This window comes from Anopheles coustani, chromosome 2 (assembly GCF_943734705.1).
Source record: "Anopheles coustani chromosome 2, idAnoCousDA_361_x.2, whole genome shotgun sequence".
NCBI lineage: Eukaryota > Metazoa > Arthropoda > Insecta > Diptera > Culicidae > Anopheles > Anopheles coustani.
In genome coordinates, this window is record NC_071289.1 from 20,535,121 (window position 1) to 20,562,704 (window position 27,584).

General features: G+C 45.8%; 1 protein-coding gene across 1 annotated transcript in view; it reads right to left on the reverse strand.

Moving 5' to 3' along the window:
* Positions 1–27,584, reverse strand: part of LOC131267052 (homeobox protein invected) — a 63,494-nt gene that overhangs the window by 3,760 nt on the left and 32,150 nt on the right. Inside the window, exon 3 of the mRNA XM_058269804.1 lies at positions 12,618–12,623. Within this exon, the coding sequence (XP_058125787.1) occupies positions 12,618–12,623 (6 nt within the window). The remainder of the gene's footprint in view (positions 1–12,617; positions 12,624–27,584) is intronic.

Consider the following 27,584-nt stretch of genomic DNA (forward strand, 5'->3'; position numbering starts at 1 on the left):
CAGTCCAAAGCCGTCTATTTCAATCTGTTTACTTTAGACCATCTTCTCCAAACACACGAAGAATAGATCGATTGAGAAGATCGTGTTTGCTTTTCGCTTCACACCATTTTACCCGTGCAATAGTTGTAATTCGTGAAGAAATAGAATAGATAGAACAACCACCATGGGGAACACCTCTTCACCCGGTCAAAATCGGTAACTTATTTGCTTTCGTTTCACCTTTATGCTGAAGATGTTTGGTTAGCATCGGGGGAAGGAAAGGTTATGTTCTCCGGTGTTCGTTTGCTTGATTCGTTTGCGTGATCGAATCGAAGAACACTCGAAGGCAACAACAAAAAAGGCGTTTCCGACGTGCGAGCCACGCAAACACTCGATGCATTGTTAGATGAATGAGTCATTGCTATTGAATGCATTGTGGATAAACTTTATGACTTATGAAAAACACCAGGGTGCTAATAATAAGAAGCTGTTTTTATAGTGTCCAGCCAATAAGGAAATTTGTTTTTATTGAGATCATTTTCTTTATTATCTAATGAAAGAGAGAAATCGGTATTTAAAGAAATCATCCGTTATTAAATATTTTATGATTATATTCATTATCACCAGCAGTGTTTTATTTGCCCTCGCAATTTAAATTGAAGTATTTTAAGAAGTTTGTGTGGTATTTTTCATTAGTATGGATTTGTTTCTGTGTGTTTTGTCTAATTAATTTTCTCAAATAGAGATTGCTTGAAATATGTATACACTTTAATCTAAATATTTTGAAGTGGTAGTTTGTACGTTTAGTTTTATTTAAACGAAATAAATGTTTCGCTGCGTTGAATACTTTTCCACAATCTTGACCACCATTTATGCCATGGTATGGAATTGTCAGCAACATATTTACCACCAGAAAGATCCATTTCCTTCGACGTTCGCTGGTGATAAGCAAAGTAATTTGTCGGATCTCAATCATCCGACCATTCTCTCGATCCTTTTTTGTGCTCCCCCTTATCCCGTTATCGATCTGCTCCAGGATTGGACGAGGAATCTCGTGACTTAATGTTCGCCATTCTCGGGTGCACCCTGTGCGCACCGTACAGGGCCTTATTAGTGTCCGTTTTTGTCCTGTTATATATATTTGCTCTCTCTCTCTTTTGCTCTTGCTTTTTCGCCCTCCTTGATATTCCTCCCACATTTTTCCAACCGATCCACATTCGCCATCCACATTCTTCGAGACCTCCCCGTTACATACGTGTGTCCATCCCGTTCATCTGTTTCTTCCCCTCCTTCTCTCCGCCGCCAACAGAACCCAGTTGTCTCCGAGATGCGGCGCATCTCCCTCAAGCGACCGAAATAAGACAAAATCAAGATACACGGCTCGCGAACCTCGGAATCCCCCGGCCCGATCCCGATCGGCCGACGTGGGTGGTCTCGCATATTAACCGGAATTCTTTCATATCGCTTTATTGTAATTGCTCCTGACGGCCTGAAAGCGGCCCTCGCGCGCCAGGTGAAGGGGAGAAAGGATTCGAGAAAAATTATCCGAGCTCTCGTTATTGCACCGGTATCACCCACCGTCACCGGGATTGGGATGCAGTTTGTTGTTTGTTGGGGTGTTTCGTTGTTTTGTTTTGTTTTCGTTTTGCATGGCAACCCTCATGATCGTGTTCGCAATCAGCATCGGCATGTCGGTGATGGGAATGCTGTGGCATCAGTTTGCCCCGTTGTGGGCTCCACTTTTGGGAGAGCCGAACCATATACGAACGTATGGTAACGAAGGTTTTATCATTGTTGTTTGTTGTCTTTTTTTCACCCGCTCTTGCGAAAGGAAAATTGCAATTTTCAGCGACAGGTCGAAGTGGATCAACGAGAAAAATGTTGATTATCAATTACTAAAATGATCAACTGTCACATTCATGGAAAGGTTTCAGATATGCAAAACTCTTTAATGAAAAATATACAGTTACGTTATTATTTCCTTTTTGAACCTTAAAGACTGGTTGCGAGTCTGAAAATGAATGTGACCTACTTTACAAAAAATCGTCATAAATTCGCCTAAAGACAAAATCTATATTACTTCGAGATTAAACAACAATCTTTAAAATGCTTCCATCCGTTGTAATCTCCTTCTTAAAGCCTTCGTTTCTGTTGCTTTCGTGGTGGTCTGACTAATCGATAGTTTATTGATTTTACCAAACCCGAAAGCAATCCTAGTCCAGTCCAGTCACTCGATGCAAATAACAGCAGTAACATTTATATCACAAAATCATCACACAGGACTCAACAAGCCACGTTTCCCCTACCCTCCCCATCAAGGGAGGAATTTTCTAATTAAAACTTAAAACAATTAATTAAATCGAAAACTGTTCAATCTCAAGCTGCTTTCCCATAGCCGAGCCCAGGGTTGGAGCACGCTCTCGGAATGTGCTGTGAGTCATCCGACGATCGTGTTGTAAGTGTGATTCTCGGTCCAGTCGATTCCAAGGCTCGGTATGTCTCAATCGATCGATGTCATCACAGTGTTGTGTCCATAAAAAGTATGACCGGATGTCTGCCACCCTTTGAACCGGCAAACCGAATCGGCTGCCAAATGGCTGCCAAATTAGAAAACGAAGCAAATGACTTGAGAATATTTAAATAACACACTCAGGTTCTCTTCGGTGAACGACGGTTTGGGAATCTTTCGACCATGACTGAGCATCGGTGCGAATAGAGCAATCGTTCCAAAGCGAACCATTTCCCATCCATGCTCGCCCGTTTCGAACGAGTCAGCAAAACGTTACAAATGAAACAATTTGGTGTTCGTCTTTGGATAGACTTTGCAACACTTTGGCACTGGAGTGCCTAAAAATTGAAACCACAAACTGTAAGCTCTCTTCCTTCACGCAAGGACCTTCGGAGGTATTCCTCTTAAGAAGCATCCATTTTCCAAAAGGGGTGCAGTAGAATGAGAAGTCTTTCCATGGGTTTCCCGGTGGAAAGCATCCTTTGCAAACCGTCCGGGAAATGAATGAAGACGAGAAATTAGCCACCACTTTCGGGGTGAGCAAAATGAGACGACAATTTAGGGGGTTGAAAAATGCTCCAGGAAAGAGCTATCCGACACAGAGTTTCGAGGGCCTTCGAAAGCAACGTTTTCCTTCACGCGTTCGGGGGTTTCGGTGAGTACTACATACTCCTACTATCGAAAGGAACTTCGACGTCGTAGAAGTGGTTCCAAAAATTCATCTTCTTACCGAGCGGCAGTGGATGGAGAACTTAACCGGCAGTTAAGTCACCGCAATGGCAATTGAAAGTAACGATACTCTTCGACATTTGACTGGGGCCCTTCTCCGGCGTCCCGACGAACGAGCTGCTGATTCATGTACCGGTGAGTTATTTGACTAAAATTTAAATGCTTAATTGCTTCGGCCGGGAGCTGGAGGACCCACCGACAAGAAATGGGAGAGTAATGAGCAACATAAATCTTCCCACCGTAAAATCTAACAACGCTCGTAAACGAGTCTCGAACGAAGCGGGAGGGAGTCCGCTGAGGGTTCGGTGGATGAGCTAAATACTCCACAGCTTCTTTTTCGTCTCCTAAGGAACGGGGGTTCAACTCAATCCGGCTACCATCTTTGAAGACGTTGAATGTGGCTTGAAACTCCAAGTCGTTTCAAGTGGAAGTCCGTGCCAAAAGTTTCTAGCGCCAAACAAGAAACAATTTCCTCGAGAGCGCACTTTTCCGCCTTCGGTGTTTTTGAGGTCGAAAGCTTACATCCGGCCCGAGCGTCGAAGTAAGACAACTCGATCAGCATAAATAACAATCACCTTTGCAACAGTTCCGGCAACATCAGTCCCGATTGGATGGGTTCGAAATTTGAGTGGTTCATTCGTTTCTTTATCTCGATCCGGCGCTCCGTTGTTGTGCTTCTCGAGCCGACACACCTACGGATCCGATCTTCAAGCAAAAGGGGCCCTAAGACTCAGGTTAGACCTGCCCTCCTTCTTCTTACATACACACACACACAGAAAGGAGTGGGGGGTTCGCGTGGTGGGCGCGATAAAATACACTTCACCCACAACAGAGATGTCAAACAAATCACACGAATTAAGCCATTTTATAGCACAACAACAACAATGGCGGCGTCTCAAGCGTCGGTGATTGCGATTGATTACGAAAGGCTCAACGTTCGCGCGTACTTCAAATGCCCGTTAGGTGGGAGGTGTTAAATGTGATTTAATTAGCATTCCGAGCTTAGGATGCGAGGTTGCGTTTGCGTGCCACGGTATCGAGTGGAAATTGTGCTATTAAATATGCATCTCGGAAAGGGGTTTTGCTCGGATGCTCAAGTCTTGCGGACGTAAATTGAATCGATTTTCACAAGCAGCGATTGACAAATTACTTGAAATTCGATTATCGCCATCGATTTCCCAATTATGAAGGCTCTGCCAATCCGAAGCTGTTAGCATGTTGATGTGAACATCTTTTTCGTAATCCATTTGCAACATTAACATGAAATGAAAAATGATGACATAGCGTTAAATTTGTTTGCCAATTTGTGAAAAGTGATTTGCAAATGTGCAAAAATTGCAATCTAAAAGGGTTTAACAAAACAGAAAAGCTGTTTATTTTACATAACGCAATCAACCCTATCTCCTTTCTTACGTAACGCACCAGCCGTATTTTCTGGGCAGGATTTCAAGCACAGATAAATCCCTGAAACACGTACGGGTATGGTTCGGTGACATGCCATTCTTCATTTTCACTCGCTAAACCGCAAACCTGGCGACACTCAATGAATCTTCAAATTCCTGCCAAACCTTTCCACCTTTTCGTGGGCTTGCCACCTATGTGGCGTGTTTTGCCATCGTTTCACATGAGCCCTTTTTTTCTCTTGCCTCCAAGACCCCTAGGTTGGTCGCTTGCCGACGGAAACATATTTAACCGACGCTTTCCGACACTCCCGACGACGGTTGACGGAGGAAAATTTCGCGAATCATTCACGTAAAATACCTACGACGGCGCATCTTCGTTGCCTTCGTCGGTCGCACCTTTTGGATACGAATAGCATCGAGCAACAGCAGGCAAAAGAGAAGGAATGGGAAAAACTACGGTACTTGAGCTCGAGCGAGGTGAAAATATTTCTAGCTTTAATTAACATTTTAAGCAACGGGTAAATTGAGCGTAACAATTAGCTCTCTATTTCGATTCCTGTGGCTTGGTGCCAGTTTCAAGGAAGCTGTTGGCTCAAATGTCACTAACTTGAGCATAAAAAAATGCTCTCGGGTTAAAGAGTGGCAAAGCAGATTCAATAAAACTAATCATTTTGATAAAACATAATTTTAAACCTTTTTCTCTATTTTCGATAAACAAAATGGAAGCAAAATGTATGTAACGTATATTGCAAAAATACACAGTGACTGTCGTTTGGGTAGTCCTAAAAACATTCAACATCATTTTCGCAATGATGCTGTAAATAATTTGAAATTAAGAGCACCGGTGAAAATGGATTAATTACATCGACCTGGCAGCTCGACAACGACAGTGCGAACAGAAGAGGGGCTGATCTCGGGTCCGAGCGGTCCAAGAAACGAACAGCAAAACGACATCGACCGTCCTCGCCCTGCCAAATCGTGACACGAACCGTGATGATGACGCACTGCGACGCATTCATCGGTAATTAAGCAAATGCACAACCTGCGATGCACCGACATGAAATGCAATCCCCGTGTTGCTGCTCCTGCTGCCGCTGTTGCCTGCACTTTCGTGCAAACGATTCGCCACGGGTGGCATCTACCGCCAGAGCACTAATTGCACGACGAAATCGCTGCCTGAAACCGGCGTGCTAAACGTGAACGTACGAGAGACGAAGTGGGTAAAAAAGAACGCAAATCGCAACTCCCATAACAAACCCCGAACAGGAACGAAATTCGCTGCAGATCGTGGTGTGTGGTCTTGATTTTCTGATGGATGGATCCTCTTCCAGTGTCTCGGGAGTGGTGCAGGGAAGAATGGGGAGGAATTGGGAAAGGTTGGCACAGTGCAGCCGAAGCCGGCGAGCGGCGATGACGAAACGGATAAAAATTAATTGCAAAAGGAAGCGGCAATTATTGACGTTGACATTTTCCTTCGGCAGACGGAAAAACTGCACCAGATACGGAGCCGTTCCTCAAGCTCCCGGGCATGAAACTGGGCTTCTGGGAGCCGTCGTGCTTTTGCACGCCGTCTGACGGTGTGCACTCGGCCGTGAAATGACAACACTCGAAGGTGGTGCGAAAATGAGACGTAAATGAGAAAGTTCCTCCAAAAGGTGGAATTTGCAACGAGTAGTTTTAAGCTGGTAAATTAACATAAATAAAACACATGCTATGTTCAATCACACCCGACAATTACATCGATTTTTCAATCATTCTATTTGTAATAAACTTTGGGTGTTGGTTTTGTTCAAAAAACGAAATATAAAAATGGAATAATTAATGAAACCCTCCAATGATGAAAATTGATAGTCAAAAAGATATCGGGTGGGTTTTAAAATAACAAACCGGTTTAAAAACGCCTTTCTGATCACATAATTACACCCGACAGTATCGATGCCGACGGCTGAAGAAAGGAACAAAACTGAAACCCGAATTAAGGACCCGGTTTCGTCGGAGGTGCAAACAGCGCACCACCCGTGTCCGACACTCGATACGTGACAATCTGTGTGATGTATGACATGAAAGTGATATTTTATTTTCTGCACATTTACGAGCGTCACACCTTTCCGTCCCGGCCAAGGCAAGGTGAAGCGCAAACGGTCGCCCAGATCACGCCTGTCAATAAATGTGTTAATATACTAATTAAAATTGATCCCTCGCTCACCCGAAACCACTTATTACTTCGATCCGAACAGATTTAAGCTCGGTTGACTCACTCAATCGAAGACATTCACGAGCGGGTTAATCCCGCGATCGACCGGGGGCAACATTTATCGGAAGTGACAACGGAATCACGCGTCGTTTGTGCGATCCGTGGCCTTCGGGGCTCGGTTGACGGCGTTGTTCGGCGTAACCGCAGCGCGAACGTGGATGCGTCTTTGGTCCGCCTGATCCTTGCGGACGGTGCAATCGATCCACCCCGGGACCCAAATCCCGATCAACCGGTGGGTGGGTTTGTGTGTGAGCACACGGGTTTCGCACGCTAATGCCATCGGACAGGGTGCAGGTGATGGCTTGATTCCGCAATCAACCGCAACAACATTGGGGGGAGGAGGGGCTGACAGGAGAATCACGGATTCAATGTTTTGTACTTACGAACAATCGAGATTTTTTGATCATCTTGCACCGATGTCTTGAAGGAGTTACTTACTTCTGCCTATAAAGAAATAAAAGGTAAATTTTTATTAGTTTTTTAAATGCAGAAAATAATTAAGCAACGTTAAAAAACGTTGCTATTGTTCAATATATTGTTGTGAAACATGTTTATTTAATATTTTTAAAAGTTTTAAAATCTTTCAAATTAAACTCTTAAACTTTCCAGCTACACAATCTTCTTAACTCTAGCAATGTTTTCTTCCCCCAAACCCGAGAACTTCTCAAAAAGTCATCCAATCCCTTACTCTATTGAGCGGAAAGATATTACCCCTGCATTGCGTTCACACTCCATTCACCACAAATTGCTTCCTCAAACCAGAAAGGCGAACATATTTTGCGAACATTTTCCTCCCCCATTGGAAGGCTTTCCAAGGCACCAACCGAAAGAATGTCTCCCGAATGTCTGAGGCACCAAACTGACCTTCAAACGGAAGCCGCCAAATGGCGTCGGTGTAATAAAGCAATAATAATCCCCAAATTAATCCAATAAAATGCTATTCACTGGCAACCGGAACGCCCGATTCCTTGATTGCCATTCTTAGCCCTCTCTCTCTCTCTCTGTCCCTCAGATATCAGGAAGATGAGCATGAAAACCTGTTAGCAGCGGGAGATTGTTCAACCGAAGTTTCATGAAGTTCCTTCGCCGTTATCTTCAAGGATGGAGGACGGGGTGGGGAAGAAACAAATATCCTTCCTGTGAACACGTGTTCCCGGTCGTCTTCATCGTGGGGTGGCTTAAATAAACAGTTTGGGGGATTTAAACTGTGTGTCGGTAGGGATTTGAGAGTGAAGCCCCGAAGGATGCTTACCCTTGCGCTCGAACAGGGAGTGTTTTAATCTTTATTGAATTACACGGCTATGAAGTGTTATTACCCGCCCAAGGTAGGAGAAGTCCGTTTGCAGGAGGGTCGCACCCCATAGAAAAGGGGTGGAAATATGTACTCTTTACGGCCTTTATCAAACAGTTGGCAGACAAGTGTTGTCGTTAGGGTTATGATTTTTCTATTTATTTAACGACGACGGTAGGAAGCATCCCATACCGTTCACCAGCGGTGTACAAATGTGATAAGAAGATGTGCCCTTGAAGGGGTTGCAGACCAATAAATCATCATTCGATGCGCCTTTCAAGCCGTTGCTCTACTGGTGCAGCTTTATTGGAAACTGTGATCCGCGCTGTCAGCTGGAATCACTGAGCGCTTGACACAATCGTTGTTTTTCTTTCCTTTCTTCACTGACTTATAAGTTTTCTCGAAAACAGTGAATTTCTTTTCCTTGCGGCAGTGAATATTCCCTTTAAATCTTCCATAAAATTAGGGCACGGTACGTGCAAGGACTTGAAACCGGGCGCAAGAGCAATCCTCGGAGATCCACCGGAGGAAAAATCAATGATCCCGAAAGAAAAGCAATAAATCTTCGTCTCCATTTTTGCGCTGACAGGTGAACGCACGAATCATTGAATTTGTTGTTTTCGCTTCTTTTCTGGTTTACTTTTCACGCTTTACAGGCCGTGGCCGTTTGATTCGCAAAAACGAAGACGAGTTTCCAGGGTTGATTCCTTTTTTTTCTTGGGGCCAAGCGTTCGAAATCAATAGGAAATCTCAATTTTCCTCCTCCTTGGATCTGGGGAACGGCACAACGTGCCAACAGAAATCGAGCACGTCTTCGACACGGTTCATAACCTTCGGATTCGCTCGCCCGCTGAAGGAGTGGAAAAATGTTAAAAATGGCGTTCGACCCCCGTAGGTGTTGATTTATGGTTTATTGATTTTACATGGCCAACGCGTTGTAGTCGACGCCCCAATTTACAACATTAACCTGCTTGTGAGCAGCGCGTTGGGCGTATCAATCGATGGACGGGCTTGACTTCAAATGCCGGAAGAGCAAAAGCATCAGTGGAGGAGCTTTCGGAGTTACATCGCTTTATAGCTTTTAAAGAGTTTAAACAGTTGATTCCGAATGTTTTTAATACGTTTAATTTGAATTTAAAAATCAATTTGTATGCGTAAAATCAAAATAAAGAAAATGTAAAAAAGAGGATTCTCCATACCAATTTTACCTACAACAAATAAAATTTGACAATAAACATCAATTCAAATCCTTACTCCACAAAAACCAGAGCTAAACTGAGCCCGCAGTCTGTTGCTTTAATCTTTCATGCAAAGCTCCCGTTTTCCTTAGGCCCCACAAATCGATAATCGTCACGCAATTTACAAACTGCCCCCCGAAACTCCGTATTCACATTCCACCGTGACAAACCCCTTGCTGCGTTACATCGCTTGTTGTGGTTTTTTTAGAAGCATGTCATCGTTTGACAACCAATTGATATATTTACTGCCGAATCGGTCGTAAAAAAGGGTAGTTTGCTCGAGGAAACGAGAAATATTTATACACACCGAACGGCGAATAGAGACTAACAACATGCCGGTCTTTAAGACCCGCTTTCCCGGGGCGCCATCGACTTCCCGACGTGGGGCACACACACACACACACGCACGCCCGAGACCGCCACGGTGGCAGTGGGGTGGCCAACTCAAACAATCATAACTTTGAGCGAACGTGACGACGGTGAATTCCTTACGAGACAGGTGGAATGTCTTTATGAGTGGTAGCGGTCCTGAGACCCTTCTTCAGAAGAAGTCACGCTTCCTTCGTTCCTTGGACCCCTCGAGTAGTAAGAAACTCCACAACGCACCCGATTGATAGACAACTGGCCCGATGAGCATTTCCGTCCCATCCGCCAGCAGAACAACGAACCAACGAGGGCAAAAATATGAACCACATCATCGGGTGCAGTTTATGGTCCCAGGAAACGACCGATTTTTCGTATCGATTTATTCTAAGCATAAATCTGCGTTGGTGGATCGTAAATAGCATGAATTACGACTCGAAGGCCCACGGTGCGGTAGAGTGCGCGAGATCACCAACGGTAACGGGAGCGCCTCGGAAACGAAGCCACAGATCGATTCATGTCGCTCTGTAGTCAACGGCGCCATTAAAGGTCGATGCGAGGGCGTCTTTAAGAAGGTCGTTTTCCGGCTCCCCTTGCTCGGCCTTTTAGGAAGGAAATCAAAATGGCAAAAGTCGATAGGGAGGGACACCGGCAATGCAAACACCTTTTGAAAAAACAAAACACCGCTCGAGCAAGGATCGCTCAGCAGGTAAAACCGTAAGAACGAAACCGCACAAGAATCAGAACTGGAACACATTAATTCGTAAAGCGTAAGCGTAAGTGGATTAAATTGAACAAGTTCTCGCACTTTCGAGAGCCGCGGGAAGCGCAAAACAAATCCCTCAAACCAAAACACGTCAGCTTCAACTGAAGGATTAATTAGTCGAGTCCCATGTTTGATGTGTTCTCCTAAGTGGAGGACTTTTTACTTTTCAGAAATCGCTACTGTGAGTAGCAGCAAAAAGCAACCGAGTCAATATTCCTTGAAAAGATTTATGTTTTACCACCCACACCTTACGTCCTGCTGCAGGACTTGGCCAACGAGTTGGTGTGTTTCTTAAATGTCAACCAGTGGTGGCGAATCATTCCAAAGTATCTTGTTCCGTCCAGTGGGAATTGAAGCGTAGTGAAACCACTACGGAGACTTCGGCAGGACGCACGGCAGTAGGCGACATCATAAATTGCCTAACGACAGTTTAATGGCTTTATTTTTGGTCGATTTGTTATAATTTATTGTGACCCAATGTTTTCTTTCCTTTCATATGCATATTTTATTTGTAATCTACGCGGTGTAACGAATTTATTGACTCCGTAAAGCCGTTGTCCCACAGATCCGGTCCGAAAGACAGGTCAGGTGAGTTAACGTCAATTCCTCGCTTCGGCACGTGGGAGACGAAAAAACTAGCGCGACGACTTCCATAGTATGACACCCCGCCAAGTCCAGTTCCCCGAGGTTGAAGTGGATTTACCAATAAATAACGGATTAAATATATCAAATATCATACCGTGCGTAGTCAGGAGTGAGTTTGTGTCACACTCTCAAAAAAGATCGTACAGTCGCCATTCCCTACACTGGGCTTTCTTTTGCTTATTTTGTCGGTTGATAATAAACTTGCAATGCTCTTGTAATTTGTTTCTAGGAAGAGTGTCAAATGTGTTCTTGTTCTCAAGGCTTAACTATATAACTGAAATCAATATCAAAGAATTCCTACAAGAGCTCGGAAAAGGCTCGAATCAATCCAAAATGTCCGTCAAATGATCTCGTATCAAGGTTAGCTACTTCAAGGTATTCTCAGATAAAATCTGTTCTATTTATATCTGCACACAAATTTTAATCAACATCAATCAATCGGAAACAATGTAACCTTTTTCTCACCCATCCGGAATAAATCAAGGATTTTCCCGAATAGTTTTGCGTTCAACAACGGCCATGTTTGCTTATAAATATATTTGCCCATCACTATCTTCATCGCAAGCAACCCATCGGAAAACAGCGTGTCAAAATTCCTATCAAATCATTACAAAAACACACTTAATAATTATACGGAAATTTCGCACCCATCCGCACACCTCGTCCATGTTCTGACGTCGGAAAATCTCAACGAAATACATCGTCGTTGTTGCCGCCGAAACCGCGGGTAGCGAGAGAGGAGAGATAACAACATCGTCAAAATCTTAATTAGACATAGTTTAGTAACTAATTATTCCTGTTTTTGGTCTCATTCTCGCCACACACTTCCTCTGCCAATAGAAACGGGTGGCAAGAACACCACCCCGCTGTAGGTGGAAACACGCGCAATGGCGCAAGGGGAAACTTTCTTCCGAGAAAAAAAAACCCTCCCAAAAGCGCCACTTGCGATTTTCCTATTTTCAGGTTAAACCAACCAACAAACAAATACAAGAAAAACCTACGGATCCATACAAGAGGGAGCGAGTTTGCGGAGTGGCAGGATAAAATGTAATTTCGAACTGAATCTGTCATGTTTTTCTCGCCCTTCCCGCAACCTCCCTCCTTCCCGCAGCGAGGAAAACATACATTCGATTCGAGACTCGTGAAGATTTGAACATTTAATCCTTGTTCTGTTCGGACGCGGAATCCGACAACCACCGGCTCGGGTGCTGCTGCTTCTGCCGGTCTGGTCGGAAAATGTCCTGCCACGGTACCCGTGCTGCGGGGAAAATCCACCACTTCCCTCTGCTGCCGTTTTCGCGTCCGATGCTGGCCGGTTTCATTTTCATTTCAAACGTCACATCTTAACAAACTGTCACGAAGTTAAATTTAATTAAATCCTTCATGTCGCTGTGTCTGTTTTCCCGGTGGCTGGTTTCCCCGATGTGGCCGATGGCTCACTTCGTCCTACCTCATCCGGGCTGTGCTCGTCGGGCGCATTCTCGATTCGCTGTGGAAATTCGTTCCGGATGTCGGCGTTGCGATGGTGACGTGCAAAGTGTTGGATGCATTTTAGGATACGGTTTTATTTTTTTTTACAGTACAACTAGTGCGCACAGTTTCCCTCGGTTTTCCAGCGAGTTTTAGACTAGCAGGAATGAGTTCTAAACTTCACTCCGCTTCCATCCATATGTTAGGTTCATGTTCGTTAGCTTCTGGACCCGTTCGGAACTTGCACACCAATATACCCTTAAATCACTCTGTTTCATCACTCTGTCAACCTGAAGTTAGGTACATGGAACTAAAGTACAATTTAGGAAAAATAAATGTCATTCAGGGTGCGGAAAACCCGAATTCACACGCCCTCACATGTGAGGGTCTTTAGGTAGCTGGGGATGCAATTTTATTGTGGATTTATTTATCGTGTCACACTTATTTAATTTCGAGCAGCCAAAAACGGATCAAAGGCTGAACAGACGCACAAAAAGGGGTAAACTGTGGCGTGTTGGTAAGCATATGATACTGGTTCAATTATGCTAACTGATCCCTACATTAAAAGTGACCCCAATTCCACACCCAAAACCACCTACGAAAGAGTTCAAGTTGAATCGGGAAAAAAAGGATATAACCTAAAATCACTTTCTTCTACTCGTTTCGCCTGCTTTCCACCAATACCACTCCCTTCGGAAACGAATTGGGGGTAATTGAATAATCTACTCTCGCACTCAACTAAATTACTTTACGAGCCAACGGACACTCTCCTGTCGACGATAAGGCTAATCGTGTCCAATCCAGCTCCCAAATGGAATTGGCCGTTCCTGCGATCCTTTTTCCAGCCTCGAAGTGTGTTTCGTTCTCGGCTGCCACGAGGAACAAGATTTTCCTGCGCTCCGCCAGTAGATAAGAACCATATAATGTCGGATTCATGAACTTCTCGTGCCAAAAGTGAATTGGTCCACATGGTCCGTGGCACTCCTTGGGTGATTTTCCTTTTCGTCTTTCGCTTGTGCTCCCCACTGATGATATCGTACCGATCCCATTTAATGGTCGATTGCTTCCGATACGTTCGCCCGTTCTCGATTCCGTATCCCGGCCTTTCCCTAGCTTCGTCCGCTTAAAAAACGTCCACACGGTTCACAGTTTATCTTTCACAACATAATGTTTTCCCCGTTTTCCCCCTGATGCCCCGGCGGGAAAGATTGCTCCCTTTTCTTCACCTATCATCCAGCGTTCGGTCGTTTTCACACCCCGCTCTGCTAAGCAACGCCAGAGAACGCCAAACGAGGATCAAGCTTCAGCTTCAGAAAGGGAGAGAAAAGCATGAAATTGCCACCCCAGTGATACCCGCCCTTCACGGCGCGTGGTAAACGGCAATGATTTTCAATTTTCTTTCCTCCTCCGAAACTCCCTGGCAACGCCAACCCGACCCAGCTCGAAACCCTAGTCCATTATTTTTCTCAACGTCCTTGGGCTGGTTGGAAAATTAGGGTTGGCTGGTTTTCCCCTCGGACCGGGGGGAAAAAAGAGCACCAAAAGTCAGTTCACTTTTCCAACTTCCATCCAGGGGCCGCACACTTTACGGACACTCTCATAATCATGAACGTGGCAACCGGGATGTCGGAACCACGCACCCTCTTCACACGGACAGGCGAGAGATGGGAAAAGGAAGTGTGTTTTACTTTTATTAAATTTTCACCCACCCACCGAGTGATGATGTTTGTTTTTCCCCGATCGATACCCGCTTCCACAAATGGGTGGAAAATCTGGCCACAGCGACAACCTGCACCGGGCCCGGACCGATGCGGTAGGGCAAAATTAACAGCAATCTTCCGTTCTCTGTTTATCGATAATTGAGTGCTAAATCCCCCTCGGCAAGCTTGGGATTGGGTTTCAAGTGGCCGCACGCCGATCGATGCGGAAATCGGCCGCTGGGAAAAAGGAGATGATACCGCCCGGGTACCGAAACTCGGTGCTCATTCGTTCGAGGCGTTTGTGAACGGAGGATTCCCTTCGAGCATATGCTTACGTGGTTAATTTGAGGTTATCAGTAATGATCCCATTTTCGGGAACGCGTTTCATGCCGAGATTTTTGCCAATGTTTACTGGCGTACGAGTGGGTTTAACCTTTTACAGGGAAGAAGTTCAATTAGCTAATAGCATGAGCTAATGAAATCAATTAGATGCTTATTTAACGAAATTGTAAAAGAAATAATTCATTTTCAATATTCGCTGCTTGTTCTTTCACTTAAAATCGGATTTTTTTAATATGTTATGACTGAAATATTAAAATAATTTTACGAAAGAGAATTCAACAGACAATCCGTTTGCTTTGATACAACAGTAAAATCAATACAATACGAGTATTCGTAAAATCAATACAATACGAGTATTCGTTCTATACTCGTACTAAATGTTGAGAAGAATAAACATGATTTATAGTAATTTAAGTTGCACTTTATATTTTTATTACTTGTTTCAAACTTGTAAAATTTGATACCTTTTACTGATATTCTGCCGTTCGTTCCAAGGAAGGAATCCTTGACCTACAATGCAAAGGAATTTTAATGATCACATGAACCGGTCGTAATATCTACGACAACGAGCTTCGATGTCCACTCCGAGGGTTATGACTAGTGTTGTGTAGTGAGCAGATGAGCTACCTGAGCCGCTCTGCTCACCTCACTGAGCAGAGAGCTACCTCTCTGAAACAAAAACTGAGGTGGCTCACCAACTGAGCTTGCTCACCTACTGAGCTTGCTCACCTACTGAGGTGGCTCACCTACTGAGGTGGCTCACCTACTGAGGTGGCTCACCTACTGAGGTGGCTCACCTACTGAGGTGGCTCACCTACTGAGGTGGCTCACATACTGGTGAGCTCATCAAACTCAGTTGTGCGGTGGCTCAGTAAACTCAGTTGTGCTGGTGGCTCAGAAAACTCAATTGTGCGGTGGCTCATCAAACTCAATTGTACTGGTGGCTCTTCAAACTCATTTGTACCGGTGGCTCAGTAAACACAGTATGTTTTATGTCCATGAACAGACAGTTGAGTAACATTGTAAAACTGATAAGTTAGATGGTCAACACCGGCGGACTGACACCGGCGGACCGACACCGGCGGACCGACACTGGCGGACCGACACTGGCGGACCGACACTGGCGGACCGACACGACTCATAGATTTGTCAGTCCCAAGGGACCGACGTGGTGTGAACGAAAATTTCACCCAACGGAAACGGTCAGTCCCCAGGGACTGACATGGCGGTTAACGTGTTACCAACCGCATTAAACGAACATGTTTGACCATCCAACTTATCAGTTTTACAATGTTACTCAACTGTCGGTTCATGGACATAAAACATACTTTGTTTACTGAGCACCGGTACAAATGAGTTTGAAGAGCCACCAGTACAATTGAGTTGATGAGCCACCGCACAATTGAGTTTGCTGAGCCACCAGCACAACTGAGTTTACTGAGCCACCGCACAACTGAGTTTGATGAGCCACCAGTAGGTGAGCCACCTCAGTAGGTGAGCCACCTCAGTAGGTGAGCCACCTCAGTAGGTGAGCAAGCTCAGTAGGTGAGCAAGCTCAGTTGGTGAGCCACCTCAGTAACAACAGCTCAGCTCAGTAGCAAGCTGAGCAGCTGAGCTAGGTGGCTCGCTCTGCTCATCTAATTGAGCGAGCAGGCTCTGCTCTGCTCAATGAAAAGAGCTACTTGACACAACACTAGTTATGACGCTCAACATGGGTGCAATACCCTCCGAAGCTGACTAACCCTCAGTTAATAGGGAATTAAAATTACCACACTACGACTTCTACTTGCGATGCAATTGCATCTCCAAGCCGTGCCAAACCGAAACCGAAACGGTTGTGGTCATCTATCGTCGCTGAATGGTTCCGCCTGCGCCGAGAATGACTCGGTTACACGCGAATGAATTATGGCTCGTAAAGTTTCGCGAAATGAAGTCTTTAAATTGCAACGCCGGATGTTAGGAAAACCGGAATGCACTGGTAATTGGGTGGGATGAAATGGAATTTGTTAAAGTTGACTGCTTTATTGCAATTTAAATTTCTTTAACAAATAGGCTTTCGTTTGCATAATTAACTAATCTCCCACCAATTTGCATATATTCATATTAGATGTATCCATTCAGAGAAAGCATAAGGCTTCTTTCTTCTGTATTCAGTTTAAATCAGAATATAAAAATGAGAAATTTAATTTCAAGCTGAACTTAACAACTATTCATCTTTCCTCGACAAAAAGACATAAAACCATCTACACCCTAAAAAAAAAGCGTACGGCTTATTGTTCCTTCGCTGACTTGACGCCCGCGTTGATCAATCGACGACAGAGTAATAAATAATTCTTCGCCATTTATTTTTCCTTCCTCTTCACTAAATTTCATTTCCGCACACCTTCAATCGATATTCGCGCGCTTACGACAGTTTCTTTTTACTAAAGTTTGGTTCCGTTCTTGAATCGATCTTCTACCGATCCATTAACCAAGCGATGATAGTTTTTTTACCCCTTTCAGTTCCTCTTTTCTTAAATCACCCAATAGCGAACTCGTGAATTTGCACAATATCGTCGCGCAGCTGCGTGAGGTCATTGTCCCAGCCTGGAGTTTTATTTGATCCCCGAGTGCATCGATGATGACATTTTGCTCGCTGCAGGAATCTGTTTGATCGTTCACAAAGTCGCTGCCAGCGCGAGTATTAAAGACCGAACCATCCGTAGCAAATACGTGAAGAATTTGAAGTCGTTCTAAGAAAAGATTCGATTCCAGCGAACGGTGCATCTCAATTCCAAGCCTTAAACGAATGATTTTTGCGAACAAAAAACGCAAAAGCCACAGACACAAATCACACGCCCGTTTCATCTACAAAACCCGTCTGCACGAACGTTCGAAACTCCTCGAACTAATTAAGACATTAAATTTGGCTCCAAACATCAATCAAAAGAGGATGGGAGAGAAAAAATGCTTCTCGCCCGGCGGAAGGCAGCAATCCGCCTGGACGAAGAAGCAACGAAGATGACGAAGACGGGACAATCCGCCGGCGACAACACACATGCGCACAATACCGAGCCTGGCCAAGATGGGGAAGAACGCTTCACCGCAAGACGGAAACGGGTTGGTGTGCACTCTCCTCCTTCGTATGGTGCGCTTCGTCGTCAAACGGTCGCCAGGGCCACGATTGCGAATCATTGATCAGAGTCAAATCTCATCATCGATCCTCGAGGGCGTATCGATCTTCCTCGGGTCCGCGCTTATCGAACAGCCGAAACCCGCGTTTCCCCGCGTCAGTCCGTTGGTATTTATTTACGCAAACATCGGCCACCTTTCGATGGATGGATGATGAGCCCGGACGGCTCGGATCGATGCAGTGCTGACCGATCGATGGCTTAATTGATTTATTTTACAAACATTCCCGCACCGCCTCTGCACCGGTGTTGCGGCGAGTTGAAGGAAATAACAGAAAACATCGCATGCACATGCGCGGAAATCCATACGCCCGAACGGCTGGTTCCGTTTGATGGCTGCATACCTCCCAAGACGAGGCATCACAGTGGGTGTTGCTGCTGGACGGAAAAATAAATCAAATTATTGATTTTAAAAGAAATTGGGAAGAGTTTATTAGAAAAAACCATGTCAAAATATTCCACCCCAGCCTAAATTCTGCTCCATTTAATTTATTGTTAAGAGCTTAAAGAGTAATCAAATTAAAATACATTTATGGCAACACTGCACTAGCCATCATTCATGGTTCCGTCTTTCGAACCCTTTCGAAGGTGCAACATACTTTTGGGGGCTTTCTGGTCTGCCCACGACCACACAGGATTCGGATGGGAGGCGGTCCTTTCAATCGTCGCTCAGGAAAAATAATTCGCGAATAGAAAGAAAAACAAATCACCATAAGAAACGGCGCTCTTCACACAGTGCATCAACGGGAAGCACTGGGTACCGATTGGATTCGTAGTACTAATCAAACCCGCCCCAAGCGAACTCCAAGAGCGAGGAAAGGCAACGGAAAAAGTGTGTGTGTGAGTGTCTGAGAAGGGAGAAGAAAAAAGAAGAATGGAACTCGACCCGGAGGCTGTGACTTTTGGATCAAATTGTAATATCTTCATTTTCGACCCATCTCAGGAGGCCCCCGAGGTTGACCACATGCGAGGATCCTACCAACGCACACACACACACACATGCACACACGTGTGTAAGCACAAACAAACAAACAAACGCGATCGGTTGCGATCTACCGCAAACATGCTGGCAGCGTAAGTAGCGATGCTCCACATATGTTATCATAGAAGCGTAGCCGAATGGTGTGGGGATTAAATGGAGAAGAAAACAGAAGATCGAAACTTCATTCCTCGGGGGAGGTGGCGTGAGAAGGGTTGTGGAAAGCAGTGCAAGTGTGTGGATTTTTGTGCGATCCCCGGAATCAGTAAACACGAGAGCGCCGGAGTCAGATGTCTTTTCTTTCGCTTGAGAATACAGTGATTTTCAAAATAGTTTGTTTACAAGTTTACAACATTTCTTCTGATTATTTATTCATTTGCTAGTTCTTGGCTGAAGGTCTTTATACTTTAAAATATTATTTAAGGATTCCAAATAGCATATTTTACCATTTGACGATCTTCATTCACGAAACGACAATCTGCTCCAAAATTATGCCCAGAAGTGTACGGTTGGATGTTGCGGACAAGACAACACAAAAAAAAAGGTTTTAGAAGCCCCCAATCTGCCCCACATTTTCCCGCTGTCCTCCACCAAAATAAAAAAAAAGTAAAACAACGCGGCCGACTTTTCGGCTTCTTCGTCTTTTCGGGAGAGTTTCGCCGGTTTCGGTTGGCGTTCCCGATCTTCCGCCGAGCGCAGACCTCACACATAATCCAACACGGGGGGCCCAATTAAGCATGTTCACGGCATTCATTCCGCTCGTAATGCTATAATGTTCAGCTCTAATGTGAACCGTATACACCATTTATGTGATTTATGTATGACGGCGAGTTCAACATTCGCGCGCATTTTTTTTTTCATGCTTCTCCATACTCCGCTTTTCATTTAGTTTTGTTTTCTTTCCCAACTCCACCTCGCGTGTGTGTGTGACCGCGTTTTTGTCTTTTCCCATGCCACGGGGTGTTTTTTTTTCCTCCTCAACATTCGAGCGTCTTGCGGATCATTATGCAGCTCCACACGGGTCGTCGTTGTCGGCACAGATTGGGACGGAATTTTGTGAGATTCTTTATTTGCATACGCATCATCTTCGTCGCCCTTGTCATCGGTTGCGCATGACTGATTTGCCGTCTTGCGGCATTTTTTCGACTTCTCGCCTCGTGTGCGGCGTGTCCTTTGCTTGTACAAGTGTTTTGGTTCTAGGAAACCTCGATCAACTTAGCGGACAGCGGGAAATCTAAAGAGACAACGGCACCAAACTCTCGCTCACCCCGAAATGTGTCAACCACGGTCACCCTCGAATCGAAGCCGCAAGATCAGCATAATAATGTCTGCGAAACCTTTCCCCCGGAACACGATATCACAAGGCATTGCTGCGTCTCTATTCCGCAGTAAATCTATCAACAAGAAGCACCAAATCTTTGTGCCAATCTCGAACACGATTCGAATCTCCGAAACGTCTCCATCGTCCGGCTCGCTGCTTTGCCTTTTGCCGGTTCTTTCTGATTATTTATCACAACTTTACGCCGCTCACATTCTGCTTTTTTCACGTTCGATTCCGAAGGTTCACCTCACCAGACACTGTCCGGTTCCTCTCCTTCGCTTCAATCACTCGCAAGAACAAGGCAAGGCGGGAAAGAAAGAAAGAAAGAACGTATATTGCCCACCGATTCGATCGCACACGACGGAAAACCGAAACCTAATGAAGACATCTTAAAATTCAAATGAATATAGTAATCATTTTAATGCCCCCATGAATAGTTTTCAATAAAGAAAAACATATATTTATTAAGTCGGAGGCGCGCAGCCCGCCGAGAGTCACGATGCGGTAGCGTTCGTCGCCGGAGGCCTCCTTCGGGGGAACGAGGGGCCGGAAGGGGAGCGAGCCGTGGGGGATATGGAGGGAGGGGAACGATTGGACCCAGTGGACCACTGTTCAACGATGGAGGTCTCCGGTTCTTTTCTTCACCGTTTCCACCGCCGGAAGGAGACAGAACTGCGAGGTGGAGAGAACCCCATCCTGAAGCGCACCGGAATCATCGGTAAGCGCTCGGTGAGCCTGTGGTCCGAGGGCTCCGGTCTCAATGGAGGAACGCTGGGAAGGAAGGTAGTGAGATCACTTCATCCCAAAATGGGGGCATCTCTACTCGTAGCTAACTAGAGTTTCAGCGATAAAAGAACTGCGCATGTGCGCACGGAAACGGGTCTTCTGCGCGAGGTCCAGACAGATTAAATAGGTATAATCTACACCACCGGTCGATTGTTCGTCTCAAGAGCAAGGACAGGTTTGTGGCGACTTACCCCGGGCAGTATACCGCGCCTCGCTCGTACCGGATCTCGCTCGCTTGTTTGCTTTGACACTGTGAAGGTCGTGTCCGAATGTCCGACGTCTTCATTCCAGCTTTTCGTTTCTTCCACTTTATGGTCAGTTCTTTTCAGTTCAACGAGAGCGCACGATGACTCACGTTTTGGTAGAACTTTGGTTTTTGATTCTTCGGGCGGGACTTTGCCTCACCTCGACTACACAGAGGTTTTTCTTCTTTTTGGTAGCAGAACACAAGATTCAGAACGATAGGCAAACGTTCCCGGGAGATTGAGTGCCGAAGGTCGGGTGGTCGGATCATGTTTGATGGATTTACTGACGGATATTTTGACAGGTCTCCGCCACCAAGAGCCAAGCTCCCTAAGCCTAATGGAGTTCGATCGAATCTGGCGCCTCCGCCCTTTGGGGTCACAAGAGCGTTAAGACATCTCAATTTGGACTAGAATATAGGCCGCACATAGCTAAAGGCTCCGGTAGTCCTCCGATATGAAACATTCAACGCATTTCCAAACGTTTTGTTTAGAGCGCTCCAGACATAGGTGAAGTCTTCTGGGACGAAAACGAGCGGAAACCCGGGCCCAAGAGTTCCAGCAGTCCCGCGGCCACATTCCCCACGAACCGCCACATTTGCATAGGCACGTGGATTAATGAACCTCCAAGATCCGGTGACTAGCGTCGCTAATCAATTTGATGGATCGTCTCTTTGATTAGCTTACGGTTGGTTCCTACGGCTGAGGCAGAGTCTTTGAGTAAGACTTTAATCGTCTGGAAGTCGGTGGCTTAATTTTTGGCAGCTCCCACCAACCCCCTTGAGGCAGGGAACCCCTTCTTCCTCCAGGTTCGAAGCTGTTTTCTTTCGTTTTTCCTTTACAAACGGGGCCACCAACGAAGTCGCCCTGGCGTTGATCAATGTTCAACATGACGAAGGAAGCAAAACAGAGGGGATGGCGAGCCGTGGTGATTTGGTGATCGTACCAACTCTCGGTGGTGCTTATCGTTAACCGATATTTACCGTCCCGCAGTTGCCTTTTCTCCAGTCCGAGGGGGGAATGAAAAAATTAGCGGTAAATTTGATTCCCGTAAATGTCCACCACCACGCATCTGGCGAGGACTTGGGTGACAAAGTGGAGGGAGTCCGCGGGAATGGAGAAAGAGAACATCCAGGAAGAGGAAGGAATAAAAGCCTTCTTCCTCGGAAGGCAAGCCTTGCCTGCACCGATCGTGAAGTGCATCGATGCAGATCGAGATTGGAGAAGAAAGACAGAGAGAGAGAGGGAGAGAAGAGAGTTCGAGAGCAGCGACGTCAAAGAACGGCCGAAGAAGACGACCGTGGGAGACGGGGGATGGAAAAGGAAACGTGAAAAAATTTACAACTCAATTAATTTACACCTTCGCAATGGCCGGTCGTTTGGTTCGGGCCGGGACCCACATGCACACCCTTCGCCATCGGGTGCATCGATGCTGTTGCAGCATGCCAATTGCTGGCCACCCACGTCGAGCGTTCCTAGGACAAACGACACGAACGTAGAAGCCGAAGGGAAGGAAAAGCCAAAACGGTCACCAACGGGTCTTTTCCCTGCGACGGCCAACGAAGCCATCGGAAACGGAGCCCATGACTTAATACGCGCCCGGGGGATCCCAGGGACGATTTCGCGAATTTATGCCCCCGGGTCGAAGATTTGTGGTCGATTTTACAAAGCGTAATAAGCCATTTGTAGCCATTTCATGCGCGACAACATTAAACGAACACACACACTCGAGGCACTCGAGGGGGGGAGGGAGCGGATTTTGGACCCGCAAATGAGGCGATAAATTTCGCTCACTCCGTGGGATTTTTAGCCCTTCAAGAAATGGCTCGCTGTGAGAGTGCTTAAAGAGGGAGAGAGTCTAGGAAGTCTATAAGTTGACTTACGTAAGAAGATTGGCAAATGCAAATGAGCACATGTGGCTTAAATCAAAACACACATTTTTCTCGCAGCGGAGTGTGAATTAAAATTGTTTACAAGATATATTAGAATAACACTGGATGTCGTGTTTTTTCGCACCAATAACGAGCTGACACATATTTTGTTCCGAACTCTTTTTTTCTTCTCGCCATTTCGCTTCCTTAGATAATTGCAATTTAATTCCATTTCTCCCACGTTCTCGCAATCCATCCCCATAACAATTGAAAAAGATCTCTGGACAAACCAGATGACTCGCTTGCGCTCTGTGATCGCGTACGTGCCCCAGGCCCCACGTCTCCCCCTCACCCCGCCTGTTGAAGAACCCACGGTTCGGCTTAATTATCATCTCACATTTCAATTAGCGAGCTCAAAGCAAATCTAATAAAACCCTTCCCCCGCCCCGGGGATCTCCGCCGCGCCATAACTCGCGGGACGTTATTATGTTGTAAATGAAACGATCACTTCCCACCCACCCAACACCCCCACCGAGCCTACCCAACCGAGTGGTGTTGCAGTGTTTGGTGCAGTTGTGTTGTTTCCCACAACAGCCGGCAGACGCAACACGCCGGGCACGTCCAATGTTAGCGGTAAGTTTGGCGGGCGAGCGATGGACTCCTCGTCATCGGCGGGACTCATAAGAGCGCAGTTTCTTCTGATGTGTTTACGATTCAATTCCGCTCTTGCTCCGCTGCAACTCCCCAGCGCGAGTCGCAAGCGGGGGGACGACACGCCGAGGGGTGTACGGCTCGATTTGGGTGGTCCCCGAAATGGTCTCCACATGTACGCCCCGACGTGGATGCTTGCCTTGTGTTTTTTTCCATCGTTCTTCCTTAATTCATTCCCTCCGCGCGATGGTGTTGATGTTTTATGGACTCCCGGCCCCGGCCGGGGCTCGTTTTTTCGCTCTCGGAATCCGCGGAATCACTGCGCCGAGGCGAGACCTACTTGCGGCTACCACGCCGGGTGACTTACGCGAACGAGCGCATTGCGACTTCCCAACATGGACATGTGTATGGCTGATTTTTTTTTTGCCTTTGTTTTGGATTTTTTATTCCCCTGCTATCCCAGTGCCCCACAGCCCTACATAATGCAAGACCCTCGTCCGGGGAGGGGGGAGCAAGGTGGTGAAGGTGCACAAACGACAGGTTAACTAAGGTCTGGGTTTTTTGGTCCCATTAAATTTAAGAAAAACTAATGAGTTTCAACGAAGCAAAAACACAACTATTCATTTAACAAATATTTAAAAGACATGCTAAAGACGAATGCATTTTAATTACTCTCTCTTGCAACCGTTTGGAAAGATCACCCTTTCAACTAATTTTTCAAACAATTTTGACAAGTTTGGCCCGGGCACACGTCATCATAAATCAACTCCTTATTCGAAACTGAGCCTTCCCTTAACACAACACTCTAAGAATGGCATACCGACGACCAAACGGGGGCTCAGACTACACCTCTCGAAAGCGTACGCCTCGCTGAGCCCGATCGGAGCGATTCGATCTATTTGTCTCTATTAGTGTCACCCCGGAGAGGAAGAGAAAGCTCCGAGCCCGCACCGAAGGGGAATGTCAACCTGCTGCGTGTGCGTCAACCGATCGATCGTTTTCCTCCCCGGAAAACGTGCTGCCACGTGGTTGCGATCGCAAGGGTGCGATATCGGAGCATCGAAGGTGACAGCTTTTTTTCCCTTTACCTTCTTTGCGGGACCTGATTTTCTCGGGATTGTGGAGATGAGGAGATTGGGTTGATATGAAGTGTGCAACAACGTTACGAAAGAACTTTATTTTAGTCACGATTATTTTTGTAACGTTTTACCAGTTTTGGAAAGGAGCGATCCATCGGTGAGTGCATAGTGAGTTCTTTGGGAATGTCTTTTAAAACGTATCAAAAATGGATTAATTCATATCAAATAGAGATAAAAATGGAGGAATTACAAGACCCGTGAAATTCGTTTTAAAATTACATTCATAAATGCATTTTCTGGGTTAATCTGTTTGGTATTCCATTGTATGGTATGAGCAGATCTTCCAACACCTGTTTTCACCATTTTGATTTAACTATTTTTCAGCTAAATTCATGACCGACCACCAGCTGTGGATTTTGTTTTTCCATGATAAAGAAAGACATAAAAATCCCAAATCGAAACAACCCCAAACGCTGGGTGGCCCCCTGACCGGGGAGTGAAGAATCGATAATCCGCCCATCTGCGGCGATCCGGAGAGGGCACCGAGATCAATCGATCATCCCTCGGTCGATCGGCCAAAATGAATAATGTAGGAGTTTCGCGGCCCGCACATAAAACGCACAATAAAATCAAACGCAACCAACACGCGCAATCACACGGGTGTGCGCGGATCGTTCGTTTTTATTTCCCTCCCTTCCTCTCCCGGGCGATTCCATCTCCCGGCCGTCGGTGGTGACGTCCGACAGGACAATCAGAAGAAGATCACGGAAGAAAGGAGCCCGATTAAACGGGCAGCACAACAAACAGCACACAAAAACCACACCGTAAAATTGTGACATTTCGATCGTAAAAAGTTTCATCACCACAACCGGACGACGGGGGTGTAGGAAATTTGATCCCAAACCCTTCGATGGTACAATGGAACACACACACACAGGCATGTTTTGTCTCCGCTTTCACCTGCGCCCTTGAGGATTTCTACCAACCATCTCACTTAAGACGGAACCGGCTCTCGCCGATCGTTTAGTGGCCATTAAAAGAACATTTAATGGTTCGTGAAGGCTAACATTTCGCCATTTGATACCACCTGTGATTGCGAGATTGTCAAATCAAACGAGATTGTAGGTCAGCCAGGCGGGAGGTATTCGGGTGGAAAAGCGACGTGGGTATGTTAACCCGACTGTAGTTTGACATCCTTTATTAAAGTGGTGAATTTTTATTGACTGTCTGACCTAAAAATAGAACCGGCTAAATGAAGCTTCATGAGACAAGTTCTATTTTCAATTACAACCGAAACGCAATATTCAATTAGCGACTTTATTACAACGCAACGAGACTATTTTGTTACTTTAAGTTAAAGGAATGCAGACATTGGTAAAATGTGAATGCTTATGCAAAACGACACGGAACCAGAAAATTTATACACGATGTAAATTAAACCAAGCACTTGTCCGCAACAAAAACATTGACACATCAAACTGGTTTCGGCGCACACCAAATTAAGATATCCTTTTTTTTTAATTATTCGCGTGCAAAACAGCCGGACGTACCATCTTATCGTGTTGCGAAACGCCTCGTCGCATGTTTTATCATATCATGGTTTTTAATTTAAAATTTTTAATGAACCAACACGCATTCCAAGCGCCTCGAATTCTCACGCTTCATGTGTTTACTTGAATGAAAATTATTTATTTTACCATCGCCAAGAAGCGAACAACAATGACGACCATCACCAGATCCGAGGGTTGGCTGGAAGGTTGCTAGCTGGAAAAACAAACTCCCATTTCGACACATACGCGTTGGGCTCTACTCATTAAGGGAATCTTTTCACACGAACACGTCTGAAATAAGAACAACATGTGTTCATTATGTTTTTCCTTGGTGGATCCATTTCGCTTCGAATTTTTTCTCTCAACGGATGGAAGGGAAAGATCGTGTGTGAATATGAAAAATGTCCTTCGAACACCCTTTCAGGTTTGCTATTGGGGTTAAATTTTGACTTCCCTAGAACACGGCAGACGAAAAGCGCCGTTGATGATACTGGTTGTGATGGAAAAATAATGAGAGCGACGTGAATTCCGTTGACATCCGAGCGCGACGTCAATCTGCCCGTTGACATGTGAACCAGTACCAGGTTAAGTAATGTCAGGCACAAGTAAAAAGGTCCAGAGACGCACCTCGGCTGCCCGTGATAGTATTATCTCGTCCCGCGTCGTCCCGCCTATCGGACATCTTTGTTTTATTCGACGGTCCGTTGTCATCACCGTCGACCATTAATTAACTCATTAACATTTCTATTTCCTCACCCAACCGCCAGTCCGCCAGCTCGGTAGTCCTCCCTCGGTAGGACATTCCCGACTGTCCTGGATGAAGGAGATAAAAACACAAAAGAAACACGCCAAGTGACTCTTAGCTACCGTGTTCCATTCCTTCCAACTCCGCCAGACTCCGGCAGCTACCGGTTTTTGGTTTTGCTACCGATGGATTCCACGAATTTCGGTACAACAGCGCCAGGTTCATCGCTTGTCGCAAGGAGTCTCCACCCGGCGCGGTGTCGGATCGGGGACGCGAATTTACCGTGCCTTTCGTGAGAATTGAAACCTGTCGCACGCCGTGGACAGTGGATCCACAGGAGTGGCCAAAGAAAGGCAGCTTCGGAAAAGAAAAGTGAGCAAGCGACGAACCCCGCCGTCACTTGCAGAACCGGTCACAATCATTTTTACACCATCTTTACACCAGACTTCCAAGTTGGCCCCGCGTCGGCAATGGTGGCCATCTCCGCCGAAGCTCGCCCGG